The 19,726-nt window shown below is 32.1% G+C and overlaps 1 protein-coding gene across 8 annotated transcripts in view; it reads left to right on the plus strand.

The window, feature by feature from the left end:
- The window catches only part of LOC145270111 (chloride channel protein 2-like), a 328,843-nt gene that overhangs the window by 184,290 nt on the left and 124,827 nt on the right, over positions 1-19,726 (plus strand). For all 8 annotated transcript variants that reach the window (XM_080125735.1, XM_080125715.1, XM_080125717.1 and 5 more), the window contains exon 6: positions 1,942-2,019. In XM_080125735.1, the coding sequence (XP_079981861.1) occupies positions 1,942-2,019 (78 nt within the window). The remainder of the gene's footprint in view (positions 1-1,941; positions 2,020-19,726) is intronic.

A 19,726-nucleotide genomic window follows, 5' to 3' on the forward strand; every position in this document is an offset into this window, starting at 1 on the left:
AAAAGAATAATGGCCCTTTATTCAACCATGTTAAACATCTTCCAATGTGATTGGTCTTGCCAAAGAAAATCTGCTGTGAGCTGATGTCAAGTGGGAGATTTTTATATTTTTATCATAACCAGAATATCATGATCTTAACTGATATCTAAAACAAGATGCTGCTGAGTTTTCTGTAATATTTCAAGTGTTAAGAATTGTTTATTAAAAACTGAAAGCAATCATACATTAGAGTGGGGAATTGAAGAATATTACTGATAATGTATTGAGAATTAAGAGTTGAATTCTATTGGAAGGAGAAGCTATGCCCCCCCCCCCTCCATTCTCAATATAAGTCAATGCATAAGTGAGCTTCAATGGCTTCGTTGACTCTATGCCACTAAGAGACTAATATTCAAACAGTGTTGAAATGACTAAACTTGAAAATCGTCCCGACGTTGCTAAAGAGTGCTGTGCAGACACATATTAAGACTTGTGAAGAATCAGTGTATAAATTTTCAACAAATAATTATTGTTACTTTATCCAAAAAGTCAGTGTTATTCTTTCTTCTTTTGGCTTGAAATGATCTTTGCTCCCAAGTGATACAAACTATGACTAGTGCCAGACGATTTGCCCTTTTGATCTTTTCACAATGCAGGGAAAGTGGAGATTCATCTGACAAGATCTTTCAACACCCAAGGTGTTCACCAGATGACTGCCAGATACAGAGTGATCAACAGAGATCCAGAATGGCTGGATTTTGTGACATCACTCACTGTAGGTTGTTGAAGGGGAAAAGGGGCAAATATGTCTGCAAAAAAGATATTTTATAATCTCTGCAATTCAAGCAGCACACTTTTGTTTCAATTGCAGATCTGACTAAATTGCAAGTCAAAAACGTTTTATCAAAATCAACTTCTCACCATTTTGAAATCGAAAATAAACGTATAATCTGATCACTTTTCATCACTAACATTGAGGTGTATGGATTCAAATTGAGGAGAGAATCCAATGATATATAATTTATGTTTGAATTTTTTAGATGAGGATAATTTATATTATTTGGATTACTTGAACTACTGCTTTCATTTCGAGTGTCATTTTTTCACAATGTTTTGCCTGATGCAACTTCTGGCTTTCTTCAGGTTTGTTGAACTTAATCTTTCTGTCCAACTTTGAAATCTACATGGAATTTTGAATGGAATCTCTAATTTAATCCATGGGGCTAGCATGCTCTCATTGTGTCAGCCATGACGAGGTTGAAATTCTGAGTGTCCCCATGCTGAGGATTGATTCCTAAACTTCCAGAAGAGTGTATGAGATTTCTGGAAAATAACACTTAAGATGAGAGCAGTAATTTGAATAATCCAAATAATACGAAATATCTAATTTTATTTTAGTATTTTTAACATTTTCAGATCAACTTACCATTTCTTTAATACAAAGTAAAGACGGTTCTGGATTTTTTTTAGATAAGCATTATTTATTCTCGTTCCATGACTAAGTAGAAATCCAAAGTAATTCGTAATTGTATTTTGGTTTGCCTGAACTGAAGATTAAACTTTCAACCTCCAGAAGATTGTGACTTTTACAATTGAATTTTACAAAGTACTTTATCCACTGCGCCACTTCACGAAGATCCTTGAGCACGCAACTTTTGTGGATTAAATGAAGTGTTATGTTCAAAATTTTGTGCAGATTCTCGAGTTTAACAGAAAGATTCCCGAGTTTGACAAGATATAGCTGAAGAAGGTCGAAGGTTACATCAACCGAAACACTGTGAAAATAAAACTCAAGATAAGAACATTAATCTAATGAATCTAAATTATAATAATCGAAATTATAATAATCGAAATTATTCTGACAAAGTAAATGTTTTGAAAAACCTTTTGACCCTCGACATTAAAGATGTTTCTCTCTTGGTTTTTATTGAATAATCTTTTCCATTTTTTTTTTCATTTTAGGGCCCATTTGTACATATCGCCAGTATCGTTGCCACATTATTAGGTAAACTTGTTGGATCCTTCCAAGGAATCTATGAGGTAAGGCAACTTTTGTAACCATTTACCATCTGTGTTATACTACAACTTTTTTAGTAATACTAATTATATAGCATTAAAATAAAACTTCTGATATTGTGAAAGTTTTAGGATAAAAACTGAATGAAATGAAATAACAAAAAAGTATTGTGCAATTATTTAAAAAAGTTATTCTATTCGAAAGAAAAGAATTGGCCATGAACCAATGCTGCTATCGGATATTTAAACCTCATTCAGCCTCAAATTTCTAACCTGAGGACATGCCAGGATTTACTTCCAACAAAAGAAAAAAAAACAAACTATTTCTTGAAGAATATTTTACTATTCGGAAATTTGAAAAGAAAAAATTTCAATTTAATTTTAATAGATACTAGCAGGACTTGTGGAAATTCCATAGCAGACTCTTTCATGTGTAATATATTGATGTTGGCATTCTTTGGATGTTCAACGTAAATAGAGATGCTCTGATATTATTGTAGCTCTTTCGTTAAAACTGCAAAAGTGTTTATCTAAGCTGCCAAGGACACCTGGCATGGCCTGGTTGTCAAATACACTTAAATTAGAATTACAAGTTGATTTTTTTTCTTTTTAGATAATTGTTATTTTATAAACTTGCATGAAAAGAGCTATGTAAAAGATGCTTAAAACCATTAGAATTATGCAAATACCATCAGTAGTTCAAAAGTTATGAGAATGTTAATGACTAAAATTTAGGCTTTTCCGTGGACATTTTTCTTTAGAAAAATTGGGCTAAATTACGGACCTCAATATTTCAAGAAATTCGGTAATTTCACCACCATTTATTTATTTTTCAAGCTATTCTCATGAAACTTGGCACTCTTATGTAAAATTGTGTGCTCCTTCTGATTATGCAGTCAAATCTGATCTATCTCTTTATCATAAGCCATCTTCTATATATATAAAAGGGAAAATGTTTGTATGTATGTATGTTTGGATGTCTGCTAAAAACTTTCGACAGACGCGACGAAAATTCACAAACTCAGTATCACATCGAAGCTCCATCCTTTGCTCAAAAAATATCGAAAAATTGGCCAAAAACGTTAACTTTTTCACCTTGAAATCGACAATTTTCGACAGGGGTGGGGGGGTGGGGGTCAACAAAAACAGTCCTCTCTTGACAATGACTGATTCTACGCATGCATCAGATGACGTTGTGACCTGATTTACTTTAAATATTAGAAAAACCGAACAAATTTCATGTACGTCGTGTTAGGTCAGTTAGTTAAGGCCTTGGTTCATTATCTAAATGTTTTGGGTTCGAATCGTGGTGTGAGATGGTTTTTTTTTTTTTAAATTTAAATATTGAACCAGGGTTTCGTTTTTCTGCTCTTTTCTTTTTACTTCGCTTATTATTAGCGACACCCAAAAACACCCGAGTACCCACCGATTTTTTAAAATTTTAATATCGAAACAGGCTTATAGAAGCCATTTTTCAAATGTTCATTTTTCTGTTTTCATCGTTCGTTTGCTTTACATTAGTTTTTTTTGTGTTTTTTTAAGTGTTAACGTTGTTTTCTTTTTTTACTTCGCTTATAACAAACAAACCTACATCGTCGTTGTCGTAACACACGACGACTTCCGGCCGCGCCCCTGTCAATTTCGTTCTTAAATAAATTCAAACATCTTTCACTAACTCATTCTGGCTGGCCGATTTTATTTTCAAACTTCGCCTCAGGGCTTCGGGTTTGAATCCCTCCCCCCTCCCAGTTCTTTTTATGTAACACCACACACACCTACAAACACCCGGGCAACGCAGGGTACCCCCGCTAGTGAATTATAAATTAAGATATACAACTTTCAATTTTTTTTTTAAACTGGCACATGGTACTATACAGTGGGTGCCTATTTATGAACAAAACTAAGTATTATAGTGGTATTTAAATATAGCTTTATTGAGAATAAGCATTTTCCTGCCTCCTCACCAAAGGAGAGCTTAGTCTAAAGAGCATTCATGGCCGGTATTTACTACTCCCCTCAAAGAAAAAAAAATTGAGTAGATATGAATTAATCTCGGAAATAAATCGAAGAAAATTTTTCATATAAATTCTGGATTTCTGTAAAAAATGGAAATTCCCATAATTGACCAGAACTTATGCATTTTGGGACCAGTCCAATTTTCAATTTTGTAAATCCTCTCTATCTGGCCCAAAATATACCCCTATTTTCAGAGATGCAACCATAAATTGTACTCTACATGAATCCTTGATGTAGCTTTCACAGTACCAGGATACCAGGAATCCTGATAAGCAACAACTATTTGCTATAAGCAACCAGTTGATGGTAATTTTTGTCATTTCTATTCTGTTGTTTTACTGAAAATTCAATTATGTAAACAAAGAAATAAAACAGTAATTTTTTTTTTTTTTTTTACCTTGTTTCCACCTTAACATTTAAAATGATTACTTTTATAATATACAGTATCGCATTTAAATTTTCTGCAAATAAGTAGTTTTCTGGATATTAAGCAATGTCATTTCTTATGTTATCACTGGTGGCCATCTTGGCATGTGCGAGCGCACAAATGTAATCCCGAACACACGTACCAAGATGGCCACCGACAATAACATAAGAAATGACATTGCTTAATATCCAGAAAGCTACTTATATGCGGAAAATTTAAATGAGATATTCGTTTTCAGCATACCCGAAAACCTTAAAAGGTAGTCATTTTAAAGAAAAATGTTAAGGTGGAAACAAGGTAAAAATTTACGAAATGCATCACAATGAAATTCTTTATCGAACCGCCTAATTATTATTATTTAGATATCCTTAATTATTATTTAGATATCTTCAGTTTAAAAAGAAAATATGGGTTTGTTTTACAGATTCAAAAAAATGGTCTTGACAATTAGTTAAAAATAAATTCAAGATTCACAATATATTTTATTTAATTGTTAGGTGAAAGTACAGAATAGTTCACAAAACACCCTTCCTTCCCCATGTTAAGAATGGGTTTCTAAATAACATTATTTCAGCATGGTAGCAGAAGTGTACAAGTACTTTTTATTTGTTATATATTTGTTTTTTGTTTTTGTTTTACCAGTAAAAAACACAATTCTACCTTAAGCACAAGTAAGAAGTCATAAATACAATGAAAACAGAAACGCATGTACTTAGTACATTTTGTTGTTTTTTAACACTTTTAGTGCATGTGTACTAAAAGCGTTAAAAAGAACAAAATAGTATTGTTTAAAAATCAAATTTGAAAAGCTTGAAAATATTTTTTTTACATTGACACACCCAGAATAGAAAATGAAACTTTTCTGTTTTCGTTTTGAAAGCAGAAAAAACAGTTTTCTATTTTTAAGAGAATGCAAACTCGTTAATACGCTGACTGTAGGCAGCCAGCGCATTAGCGCATAGTCAGCTGTTTCCCTTTTAGTGGATTTGAATTTCTATAAAAGATAACATTTTAAAGAAATTTCCACACAATAATTATCAAATATTTACATATCATACATGAAAATAATTCTGAAACTATTATCTATATGAAAATGGATGATATATACCGATTTATCTTATCAGTTTTGAAATATACTTTGTCAACTTTGCTCGGTCGTAATTTTGCTTCCTGTGGTCATAAAAATATAAATCAAAGTCCAGTAGAGATGGACTTCTATGCTTATATAGCCTGTAAAATTTCAGCCATATCCAATCAAATTTGACCCCGCACATTTGTATCCAAATGTAACGTATGAAATATAAACATTGAAAAAACAGTTTCCCTTTTCACTGTCGTCATTTTTTACCGTTTTTTCATTTTTAACTTGGAGCATAAAAACAGTGAACACATAAAAGAAAAATAAATTAACATCATTGGAATGCGTATTCTATTTTCTTTCCAGCAATGTAATTCTTTTAAAAATTGACCCACAAATAAAAAAGATATGACTTGTTGAAGCACATTAGGTATCTAATATTGCCGATGTCCACGAAAATACAGCATACGTTTGTAATGTTTCTTAAATATGATATTTTAATTCATGCAGATTTTGTATATATTATTGTAGTCAATTTTCTATTGATTCTTATATATTATAAAGTTGTGATTTAAAAAAAAAAATACATTCATTTGACTTAGGTGCATCAGCTTGAATCAGAACCAAAACTTATGAAGAAATATGAGTTTCTTCAGCTATAATTGAAACCAAAACTTATGAAGAATTCTTGGTAAAATTCTTTATTACAAGAAATGGAAGGTCATAACAATTAAACAAGTCACTCTGAAGGAAAAAGGTGTAACACGAAAATAACACATGCTATCAAATTAATATATAGACGTTTATGAAAATTAATTTTTCACTCATCAGGTCTTTTTAACCATTAAATTGTAATATTAAGTGCTTCTTAAACAGTGGCAATTCATTGAATCATTTTGAAGGTAAGGCAACTTATGTAACATGCAAATTATATAACCATTTACAAATTGTGTTATAATACCTTTTTTTAGTAGTAATACTAATATTATATAGCATCAAAATAAAACTTATGATGTTATGAAAGTCTTAGAATAAAAACGGAAACTTAATGAAGCTTAAACGAAATAAAAAATAAAAAAAATAAAAAAAAATGAAAGCATTGCATAATTATTTTAAAAATCTATTCTATTCAGAAGAAAAGAATGAGCTATGAACCAACCCTTGTCAATTCATTGGATCCTTTCAAGATTGTCAGCTAGCTTCATGACAAGATGAAATGGAGTCATTTCTTCAGTTCGCATGAAGATTTTGTCATAAAAATCATTTACTTGTCGGATGCATTCTAAGAGAGATTATTTATTACATTCTTTGAATTATTAAGATAAAAGTTACACATGCTTGCTAGGTAAAGCTAGTTTGGTGGTTTCGTACTTTTTTTCGAATTTCACAATACTTCAATAAAAATTAAATTAAGATTAAATAATAATTTCATAACTATTTTTTTACTCATTCTGTATTTCACAATACTGAAATTACATAAGAATTTATTTTTATTGATGAAATAAAAAAAATAAATTCTTTTTGCATTCAGTTATTCATCTTCCTAAGTGAACTAAAAATGTCAATTTTTTAAAGTTATTTTTATTTTTTTTTTTAATTTCAAAGTAAATCGCAGTATCTCAAAAATTTTAGACCCATCTGGTTAGTCATTTTTTAAAGCCATATGAAGATTAAAAAAAAAAAAAAAAGAACATAGTTTCATAACTTTAAAACTATACAGGTTGGTAGAAAATTAACTTACTACTAACACCCGAAAGTATCCTGTACCTCTATAAGGCAACCATTCGCCCATGTATGGAGTATTGCTGCCACATCTGGGCTGGTGCATCTGCTACTAGTCTCTCGCTCCTTGACAAGGTTCAAAAGAGAGTCGCAAACCTGATAGGCCCTGAACTGGCATCTAAGCTTCAGCCTCTGTCCCATCGACGAAATGTTGCATCCCTCTGCCTTTTCTACAAGTATTTTAGTGGTGAATGCTCTGACGAACTGCAATCACTTGTGCCCCCACGACGTGAGCACCCTCGACAAACCCGACAGGCTGCTAAATCCCACTCCCACACTGTAGAGATCCCTAGATGTAAAAGATCTTTTTACTCCAATAGTTTCTTCCCCAGAACCGCTAGACTCTGGAATTCCATTCCAGGTCCCTGCTTCCCCAACAGTACTGACGTGCAGAAGTTCAAGTGTAACATGAACCGACACCTTGCTGCCCAAATCCCTACATAGTACCCCAGTAGTTGTTGCTCCTGATAGTAGCCCCCTACACCAAAGTGGCAATTTGCCTTGTTTGGGGTGAAAATGTAATAAAAAAAAAAAAATAAAAAAAAAATTAACTTTTATTGTGTTTGGTAAAAGTTATGTTTAATTTTTCCATTGTTAATCAGGAGTATGGCTATTTAGATCTATGCTTCCTTCCTTCTTTGCCTATCTTGTACCAAGCTTTTCTTTTTATATAAATGTCTTTATTCCCTCTGGTTAAATAGCATATATATTTTACAAATTATTCATTTATAAAATATATTTTGACAAAAGACAATTGACAAACTATTCATATTTTGAAATTAAAAACTTGAAGCACAAAAACTTTCAGGAAAACTATTCCGCATAAAATAACCCAAAGAGTGGTTGGTATGCTGTAAAACAAAAGTTGGTGCTTGTGTAGTATCATTCCATTTTAAATTAATGCATTTTAGGTAAAATGCTATTATGTATGTGCCATGTTGAAATTCCAAAAGTTACATAAAATGATTGAGTAGAAAAAATAAGTAAAAAATAAAATTTAGCGAATTATAAAGTTTTATTATATTTGTTAATGAAGAGTTCTTGAAATCTAGAGGAAGTAACTGCAATCTATGATTTTTGACAAAATATTAAAATCCACCATTTCAAAATAGAAAATGATAAATCCTTAATATCTCGTTTCTGAATTTTTGAGATGAGGATCGGTTATTAGTATTATTTGGATTCTTCAGACTACTGTTCTCATCTTGAGTGTCATTTTCGCAACGTTTTAGTCAATGTAACTTCCAACCTTCTTCAGGTGTATCTTGCCTAACTTGAGAATGTTTCTGTCGAACTCAGGAATTGGATGGAATTTTGAACGGAACCCTTTATTGACTCCACGGGGGTAGCATGTTCTCATTCCATCAGCCATGACTGGAAAGAGGCCCTAAATAATTTGCAATTGTATTTTTTGGTTACCCACACTGAGAATTGAACCTTCAACCTTCAGGAGAATATCACTTTTACAACTAATTTTTCTAAATACTCTAACCACTGTGCCACGGGTTTCATTAGAAATTCTATCCAAATTTCCGAGCATGACAAAATACACCTGAAGAAGGTTGGAGGTTACATTGATGGAATAATTGTCAAGATGAGAACAGTAGACAGTACTCCAAAAAACACAAATCCTTGATGTTTTTTATTTATTTTATTTTTTGTAAAAAAAAAAAAAAAAAAAAAATAGTTCTACTCCAATCATTTTTCATAATTTTTGGAAGTTTTACTGATTTTGACATGACACATTAAGTATATAATAATGTTTTCATCTAAAATGCATTTGTTTAAATTAAATTATAATGCACAATTATCCAAAAGTTAACTAACAAAAAATATCCAATTTATTAAGTTTTATCCATTAAAGATCCAAATTTAACTGGTCAGACTATTAACCACTTCTAGTGGTCAATAATCACCTATGTTTGTCCATTCATTTCCATTTTGTGCAGATGACATGTTGGGTTTGAAGTAATATAAATAGTTGCATACTTTTGCCTAAAGAAACGGCTTGAATGCTTACGAAAGAAACGGCTTGAATGCTTACGAAAGTTTGAATACCTGCTAGACACTATCCTCAACTATCTAATGTCTCTTTGTACAAGGATTTGTCAGAACAATCTGGCATGAGGATATTTTTCTCTAGAAGTAAACCCTGACCAAATATTCAAAATCACATGGTATTTGCGGATCAAATAAGATCTCCTTAGTATGGCTAACTTATACTGGTTTTAATGAGGAATTGTAAACCTTCAAGTGGTGTTAGCTCAAATAACTAGACTAGATGAATTCTTGTCTTAGAATCCAGTAAGACCAATAGACCAAAACGAAAGCTATACTAAAACATATTTAAATGGTCAATTGGGGAGAGGGAAATAATGTTTTCAACTTCTTTATTAACTCAGTTTTTGAGATGTAAAGTAAAACTTTAATAGAATATTCGAATATCTGTGAATCTCATATAGAGACCAAGTGTTAGCCTCAAGAAAGGGCTTCCTTCATTTCTGAGGACTTTGAAATAAAATGGGTAATATTTAGATGCAGCGGCCTAGAAAAAAATTGGTTGAGAAGTGCTTAGAATACGCTGAATAAGTTTTATATCTGATGTTTATGGCAATGATTTCATGCGGACTGAAGAAAACAAAAAATCTGAGAACTTTGAAATAAAATGAAACAAAAATCTTGCTAAATCCTTAATGAATTGTGTGACGTCCAGCAAAAAGGTCATGCTACCTCAAATGTTTTAGAAAAGATATTTTTCATAACTTGAAAGACTACCAATCTAGATAGATAAAGAATTTAAGAATTTGTCAAAGGAATCAATAGATTCATCCAAAACTCTGGCTAGCTAAATTATGGCCGTAGTATAATTTAGTAAATGTAAATGTGTATATCATTTTCTTTTTCAAAGGGTTATAATAGCATTTAAATCAAATTGCAAAATGAAAAACATCAAAAATATTTCCAGAGAATTTTAATTGCAAACGTGAATGAGTCATAAGTTAATTCAAAGTCCTTCATCTGAAAATCTTGCTTAAAATTCAGAAAATCTCTCATGGAATAGAAGAATCAATATTGTAATTAATTGTAAATAATTATAATTTCTATAATTTATAAGTTCAGAGTGTAATTATAATATTCATAGCTTGGTGCATGAGTCATGAATAGAATAAAGTTGATTCGTTTCAAATAATGGATTGTGAATTTTTTTAATAATTTCATGAGTGACAATTTAAAAGATCACGTTATATATATATGCTAACATTCTTTTGTTATGATGTACTTATATTGGTGGCAAGTTTTTTTTTTATTTTGCTCCATTTTATTAGTTTTTTCTTTTCTGATCAATTTCTTTTTAGAACATATTTGAGCCTTTTTTTTTTTTTTTTTTTTTCAAACCTGAAATAGAGGATGGGCTTTAATAATAAAAAAAGTCTTAACTTATGGTTTTATTTATTTATTTATTTATTTTTTTTAACTATCTACTAACCACAAATACGGTGAAATTGTAAGTACAAAAAAAAAAAAATTATAGAAAGAATTATGAATAATAGTTTAGGAATGTCAAACATAAAAAGTAATGACTCAGTTGGTAAAGGTAAATTTACTCTTTGATTTAGTATTGCACACCCAAATGTTTTGTTAAATTATATATTATGAGGAACTTGTACTTGTGTGTGATTGCTAACTACTTCTAGATTATTAGACATAGGAATGTGAAATTTAGTAAGAGTAATCCAATACATATACAAATTATTTAAACAATTGATAAGTTATATTGTACTAGACCTTTAGGGTACCTACTAAATGTAAATGCATATTTGGCTTAAAGACCTGTAGCCAAAATGTTTGTATGAATAAAGATTTTTACTAATATATATAAATAAAACAGGCTCCTTCAGTCTTTGACAGATTATGGATACCCATGAAGGGGTGCCTCCACATGAAATTTTTGTGATAGAAGGTGCGTAATCTTCAACCACATCTCTCCTTTGTTAAATACCAGTGGCAAGTGAAGTGTATGTACAGGACGACTGGAAACAAATGTTGAGATAAGCAGAGAGCACATACAGCACCTAGAATTCCCAAATGGTCACCCATCTGATACTAACAATGCTCAACATTGCTTAACTTCAGTGATCTGATGAAAACTGGTGTGTCAATGTGATTATGCATATATATATATATATATATATATATATATATATATATATATATATATATACATTAGCAGACCGCTCGGCATTGCTCAGTCGTAAAATACGCTTAATTATGATATTTTGATTAATACAGATTTTGTAGTTAGTATTATACTTGCAGGACCTGTTAACCATTGTTGCCCGGTGGAAGCATGCCCATTCCTTGTAAAAAAAATAAAATATGGTTGTTGTTGGTGACCAATCGCCAACGTCCTAATGTTAAAAACAGGTTTTGAAATAGACACCCCTAACCTCCTATTGTTAATTGAATGGTGTATGGAATAGACACGACCAACCTCGCCATGGTAGGAACAGCTTTTGGAATAGACACCCCATTTTATGAGTGGACTGTCAAAGTATTTGCCCCAAGTTTACCCTTTATACTTGTTGTCAGCATACCCACTCACAAAGACTATAAACCAAAAAAAAAAAAAAAAATGTGGGTATCATGTCGAGAGAAGTACATTTTTTATTGCGCATTTGTAGAACAGTGAATTACAATGCATAATGCATGTCATATCTCGAAAACTACTTGTCTCTGCCAAAGTTGAAATAGATTGTTTTATTTAACAGTCTAAAACCTATAGAAGTTGTCGGTTTAAAGGAAATGGTGTAGTTGGCGCTAAGGTAAAAAAGTACTTTAAAAAAAAAAATTTATGTCTGAGCATTGTGGGAAAGATGTCCTGAAAAGAGAACTAAACAAAAAACAAATATATATAAAAAAAAGAAGTCAAAACCAATATATAACAAATATATCTGTAGGCAATATAATAAAGGGGAAATTTGTACTCTAGCGGTGTAAATTATTTTACAGACAAAGAAAGTAAAAAATACGAAACTGGTGTAAATGTATTCAAATAAAAACTGAATGAAAAGTAATGAAGATTAGGGTGTAAAAATGTGTTTTATATAAAAAGAATTAGTTTTTATGACTTTGAAAGTGAAAAATAATTTTTTGTTTTTTGCCTAATCACCCCAATGTAGGTTCAGTGCCACTTTTATGTAGGGGCTACTACAACTCTTTTTTATTAAGAGATTCAGCAGACATTTATGAAATTGCCCCCCCCCCTCCCCATAATTCCACATTTAAAATTTTTTTCTTTTCATGTTAATCTCATTGAGATTTTCAAATTAAAAAAAAAAAAAAATTTATGACTTATCGTCAGGGATCATATTGTTGCAATATTTTTCTCAGTGATGGTCACAAAGTTCAATTTAGTAGAAAGTTATAATTGAAAACTGATCCCCGACAATAAAAATCATAAAGAATTTTTTAATCTAAAAGGTAAGTTTGTAAGCGATGAGAATAACGTGAATAAAGTATAAATTGTGGAATTTAGGAAATTGACCCCTCCCCCTCTAAACGTCCGTCAGACGTTCGTTCATGTTATCATCTCATTTGACCAAACAATATTTTTTTTATTCAAATCATTAAAGGAAGAAGTTCTTGGCCTTCGGGCCGGGATCAAAGTATTATGGTGAAAGAAGATACTAGCTGGGAGAAACTTTTGATTTTGTTTAGTTCTGGAGTGACAAGGATGACCAATGACCCCCACAATCCCCCCTTTTGAGTTAAGTTTTTTGTTCATCGTTGATTTTGACTGTATTTTCAACATGAAATTCTCGCAATTCTCTATCTATATAAAAGCCAAGTACGTCCAAGGATGGAATACTGTTGCCATATCTGGGCAGGAGCTGCTAAAAACAGCCTATCCTGCCTTGACAGAGTATAAAATAGACTTTGTGGCTTAGTGGGGGATGCCCTTTTCTTTACCCTGCAACCTCTCTCCCACAGAAGAGACGTTGCGAGCCTATCCTTGTTTTATCGTTTCCATGACAGGTGCTCGTCTGAGCTCCAATCTCTGGTCTCCCCTCGCCAATCTTTCATGAAAAACAGCCGTCTTGCTGAATCCACTGTGAAAAATTTCCCCCACTCTATATCTGTGCCTAAATCAAAACGCGGATTCCATGAACAAAGCTTCTTTCTTAGAACTGCACGCCTGTGGAACTCTATTCCATCTGCCTGCTTCCCTCCGGACTACAACTTGGATGTCTTCAAGTCCAATGTTAACAAATTCCTAATGAACCGCCCCCTTAAGTAAACACTTCATCAAATCTCCACACTAACGTAATGTACTTGCAATAACCCTTATCCCTGAGTGGCTTCCAGGCCTTGAGAAGTGATGATCACTGTGTAAAAAAAAAAAAAAAAAATTTACCTTGATTGGGAGAGTGGGAGGACTTTTCAAGTAAAGGGAAAATACGAACTAGTTTGTTTATAGCTTTTGGAAATAAGATAGTGGGTAAAATTTTAGACATACCGTAATTTGGTCCAGAAGGGAATTTCTGCAATCAAAATATTATATACAGGATATATTGGACCCAATATATAGTAATGATTTAAAAAATAATTAAAAAAAAAAAAATACTTTTATGTCACCACTGAGAATCAAAACCAAAACGTTTAGCTTATGATTCACTTTTTCCTTTGACGTTAATGCCCGACCTATGAAAGCATGTTTGGTGCAAGGTTAAAAATTAAAACATGAACCAATAGCTATTACGTTACACATGCATATTCATAATGCTGTTGGTCGACCATGACCTGGCAAACTCTATTTCTTTAATTTTCAGTTTTTCACTGATTTTTTCCCCGGCTTAAACTCAAATATAAAGTTTTGTAGCAGTTTGAATATCCTGTATATTAAGTTTCATGTCTGTAGACTAAAAACTTACAGAGGAGTTTGGTAGACAAAATTTTTTAAACAAATATATATATGCATAGGAAAAGGTTTGTGTTTACTATAACCTATTACGCAAGTATAAATCATGTAGAATATCTGTATGAATATAATTACATGAATAGTTAACTAAAAGTGGTCATCCCGTTAGAAAACCGAAAAAAAAACAAAAAAACCTAATAGGGAATTAATTAAAATGAATATTAAAAAGAATATGCAAATTAGCTAGATCTTTGCAGATGAATGCAATTCCACGACCCATGTATAACAAAGTTGTATTTTCTTTTTAAATAAATAGAAAAAATGAGTTTTAATATAAATATCAATACAAAAACAAAAAAACAACCAAATTTATAGGAGTACATATGCAATGAACATAGACTAAAGTGAATTTTGACAAACCCTCAAACTGGGCTTGTATTTAGGAGAGATGGAGAATAAAAAGTATAAGTTGTTTGCTTCATCAGTAAGTATAAAGATTTAATTTTCATAAATGAATTGAATTGTATAGATTATTATTAGACTTGGCTAGTATTAAGGAGAGATGGAGATAAGGTAGGTCATTTGTTTCATTCTGTAACTATGGATGCTTGTAAGGTTAGATGTTAATGAACTAAGTGTATTAGTGTTATCACTTGATTAAAATGATATGCAGGAATATTGAACAGAAAAAAAGGACAGATTGCATGCGAAGAGTAATTTGCTAATAAGCAAAGATTTGGAAAACTAATCAGAGCAATTATCGACTAATTGTTTTGAAAACCAGAAAATAATCTTTATGGGAGAACGATTTTGATAAAAAAAATAATTGTGCGAAAGATTTAAAAAAAACATTGTTATGGAAATCGCTCCAAACCAGGCATGAAGCCACTTAGTGTACTTATCTAACAGGAACAAAAGATAATTAGTGTAAAGACAGGAGATGCCTATTTACGTTGGTCTTAGAAAAACTAAAGTTTTAGGTAGAAGGAAAACAGTGAGCAGGAAGAGAGTTCCACAAGATTGCAGTTCTTGAAAAGAAGCTACTGGAATAAAAACTTGTATTACAATGAGATATCAAAAACTGCAAATTGATGGAGACCACTAAACCAACCAATCAGAGCCAAACGAGCTGAAATAAAGGAAGCAGGGAATACATCAGACAATTCTGAAGAACTCATGCTATAATAGTATTTATAAAAAAAAGAAACTGAGACTAATAACATGACGTCTATGAAAGAGAGGTTGCAGAGAAGAAGATAGTTGAGCCAATTAAAGTGCAGATAAGTTCTTGTACCTTATCAATAATCCTCAAATCAGAGATTCACCAGCCAAAATATGACAACAATACTTCATACATGGTCTGATAGTAGATTTGTAGCGATAGAGAATAGCCTCGGATGTGAGAAAGTGTTCAGAACGATAGAGAGAACTGATTTTACGAGAATCGGAAAGATCAATGGATGTAATATATCAATTCCAAGAAGAAAGATTTGATGAAAAAAAAAAAAAAAGACCAAGAAGTTTTAGAATCGATTTCTCATTAGGAGCAGAGCCATCCATAAGAATCTCGGGAAGAAAAGGGGCACACCTATGATTGAAAGCCACAAGCTGAGTCTTAACAGGATTAAATAAAACGAACCATTTCTTACCCCAATCCATAACTGAGCCCAGGTTGACTTCGAGATCAGCTGCATATTTCAAATGTAATCATCATCATCATCATCTTTACTGTTACACGAGCAAAAGTAGATGTGGGCATTTAAAAATATTAAAAATGGAATTTTTTACATAAGCTAAGGAGAAATTGGAAAATTCCATTAGAAGATGAAGAGTAGAATTAGAGCTACATGTTCAGGATGCTGTGTCATAAACAGGGAGTTACGACTAAGCTGGTAAAATATATTTTCTCTTTTTATTATGTTTGAGACAGCTTTACCTCTGTCTGCCTGAAGATTGATGAGTATTGATCTAACATCAAGCTAATAGTGTATGCTTTAAAGAAAAAAAAAAACATAAAAGAATTGTTCAACTCCAAAGGATCCATGGCTCAGTGGATAAAATACTTGGTGAAATTCAGTTGTAAGTTACATTTTTCTGGGGGTGAATGGTTCAATCTCCAGTGTGGGTGACACTTAAAATACAATTGAGAATTACTTGAGACTTCTATCTAGTCACGGCTGATGAAATGAGAGCATGTTACCTCTGTGGATTGAAAGAAAGTTCTATTTGAAAAGTCTATGCAGATTCGTGAGTTGAAGTAGGGGGCTACTATTGGGGTTGCAGGGATATTATGAAGGGAGATGAGCAGCAAATCTGTTAATATTACACTTGAACTTCTGCATGTCAGTACAGTTGAGAAAACAGAATCCCAGAAGCGATTTCCAAAGTTTAGCAGTTCAAGGAAAGGAACTATTAGAGCAGAAGGCTTTCTTACACCTAGGGATCTTTACTTTGTAGGGGTGGGATTTAGCTGTTTGTCAGGGGTATTTATGTTGGGGGGGGGGGGTACAAGTGCTTGTAGTTCGTCAGAGCATTCAACATTAAAATACTTATTGAACATTTCCTCAATGGGACAGAGGCTGAAACTTAGATGACAGTTCATGACCTATCAGGTTGGTGACTTTCTTTTGAACCCTGTCCAGGAGTGAGAGACTCGTAGCAGATGGACCAGCCCAAATGTGACAACATTACTCCATACATGGGCGAATGGAGGCCTTATAGAGGTACAGGATAATTTCAGACATAAGTAGCTCACCTTCTTCACAGCAACCTTGTAAAAATTCAGAAAGCAAATAGTTTTGCTACACTTCACCTTTTCTGTCCTTGGTCGGTGGAGAAGAAATCCTTCATGACTGAGACAATTTTTATTTTTGTTTCTATCCAGAGTGCCCCTTTTTTGGGTGAGCTGGATTTCCCCACATTAAAAACCAACCTTGTGTCTAACTCTGCCCTGGTGGAGAGGCAAGTAAATAGCAACCAAGATGTATTATCCAGATGTTTGTGATGAGTTACAGTTCAAATAATCTGCTCATATTAAAGAATTGGTCCCCTTAATAAGAATTCGATGTTTTGGTTGCCTCTTTGAACTCATCTCTCTAGAATGTCTGCTTCAGAGGGAGACTTTGGTCAAACCTGCAGACTTTCTGATCATTCCTGAGCCTCAGCCGGGGGATTTTTCCCTTCAACATCAAAGTGAACAGTTTAAACTGTAGCATGTTTTTAATCCTGTGTAGTTCTAGGAGTTTCTCCTTTCCAGGCTTTATCTTCTCTTTTTGAGAAGGAGTTTATTACTAATCTGCTGAGGTGCCTCTAATGGGGAATTCTGATAAAGTTGCCCAGGCATTTTTTGCAGACCAGAGTGTTCCTGCTACTTGCCTCGTATTAAAAGAAGGCTGAAATATATATTGGGATCAGTAGGATAAATGAAATGGTCTCATGTCGATGAGGCCATGTATAGAGGCTTAGAACATGAAAAGTGAAAAAATATTAGATAATTTTGAAACGTTTTTAGAGCATGTTCATGAAAAATATGGTAATTAAAAAAATCCCAATAAGCTTTTGGGGAAAAAAAATGTTTTGAACAATTGAAATTTTTATTTTTTAATAAAAAATAATTATGAAAACAAAAATGGTAGTGTTCTCGTCGAGTAGTTTTTATTTTATTCAAGAAAATAAAAGGTACTCATGCACTTATTGAGCCGTGCTGAAATAATGATATTATTTAGAAAGCCAATCTTAAAATGGGGACGGGAGGGTGTTGTGTACCTATTCTGTACTTTCACTTAACAACTTAATAAAAACAGGTATCGTAAAACTTTAATTAAACTTGAAAGTACTAGCCGCCATATTACTTTCTATTTACTTGTCTCCCCACGAGGGCAGAGTTAGACACAAGGTTGGTTTTTAATGTAGAGAAGCATTTATTACTAAAAACGAAATGGTGAAATATAAAAGCAAGTTAAGCTAAAAGTAAAAAAATTTTTTTGATTCAAAGAATTAAAGAAAAAAAATTCAAAGAAATTTTGAAACTCATTAAGATAAATTACCTTTAAAGTAGTTCATAAAATTCTTGTACATCATATTGAATATGTTATGAAAAGTTCTATGACGTTTTTATCATAAATATTTGAGAGCATTAATCTCACTTCAAACAAACAGTTCAACTTAAAAAAATATAAGAGAATCGTAATGGAAGAATCGTAAATCTAAGGTATTTTTTAACAATGCGGTTCCAATCCCCCCCCCCCGAAATACACGATTCTTACGATTAATGATTCCGATTCCGATTAATCGTCCCACCACTAGTACTATCAATAAAAGTGGGCATATGAAAAAGTCCGGAAACTTATTAAAGACACGTCATATTATATATACTAGACATTTTAGCCCATTAAAAACAGGCAAAAGTTATAGCCTATTGACTTAGAATGAATGCTTTATGCCTTATTGATAATTGAATATGGTTAAATTTATGCTTATTTTTTAATTAAATATTAATCCCTATTAATTCCTAACTAAGAAAACTACTAGAATATATCTGGTTTTGTGGTGACTAATCCCTGTTAACTGTGTATTGAACAGATACCATAATACTTAGTTTGCTGAACCTTATCATAGCAAAGGTTCATACAAAATTTCAGCCAAATCGGCTCAGTAGTTTTTAAGAAAAAATTGAATGGACTGACAGACAAAGAGAAATATAATATAAATATAATTTACTGAATAAATTTATTCTTACTTAAAATATAATAAAACTAAAATTTGTTCATTTACAATTGATGTCAGTTATTAAATTGGCTGTGAGTCAACTTATTTGAACGCAATAAAATTTTGTAATTATGATCCTTGCTAGAACAGCTGTGAGATGGACGACTCAAGTTGTAGTAAAATCTTCAATTACTCAAACTAACGGAATTATTCAACCAATATGAAAACTTTTGTCCTACTTCAGCTAATGTTAAATTAGAGAGCAAAGAGAAATGTCAAAAATTTTAATACTTCTTTGGTCAGTGGCTTTAAAATGTCATCGGAATTAAACTTCAAATTTTTACAATGAAAAGAAAACAACCCCCAAAGGAATAACATCACTATCATCATCATCACGAATGTTATTATTCTTTGTATTTGATTAATTTTTATTATTCAGAGTACAATTGTGGTTATTATGCATTTTGACCAATGTAAAGTTCTGACCTTCACGTTCATCTTTTTAAACTTTTAGAACTTTTTATCCAAACTTGGAAATCTTTGTTGGATTGCAGGAATTTTAGAGAATTTTGAAGTGAAAGCTTTAAATAATCCATAGAGGATGATTATTCTCGTTCCATCAGCCATGATTAAATAGAAGTATTTTTATTATTCTTGGTTCTTATCACCTGTAATTAAGAGTGAACCTTTAATCTCCATTTTGGTTGGCTTTTATCTGTCTGGCTGTTATTTTTCCTGAGTAGTCCTAGTGTCGCAGAATGCATTGTGCGGGAAATGGAGGTGTGAACTGTCAGCGGCAACA

This window comes from Euprymna scolopes, chromosome 4 (assembly GCF_053919585.1).
Source record: "Euprymna scolopes isolate OS-2025 chromosome 4, ASM5391958v1, whole genome shotgun sequence".
Classification (NCBI taxonomy): Eukaryota; Metazoa; Mollusca; class Cephalopoda; order Sepiida; family Sepiolidae; genus Euprymna; species Euprymna scolopes.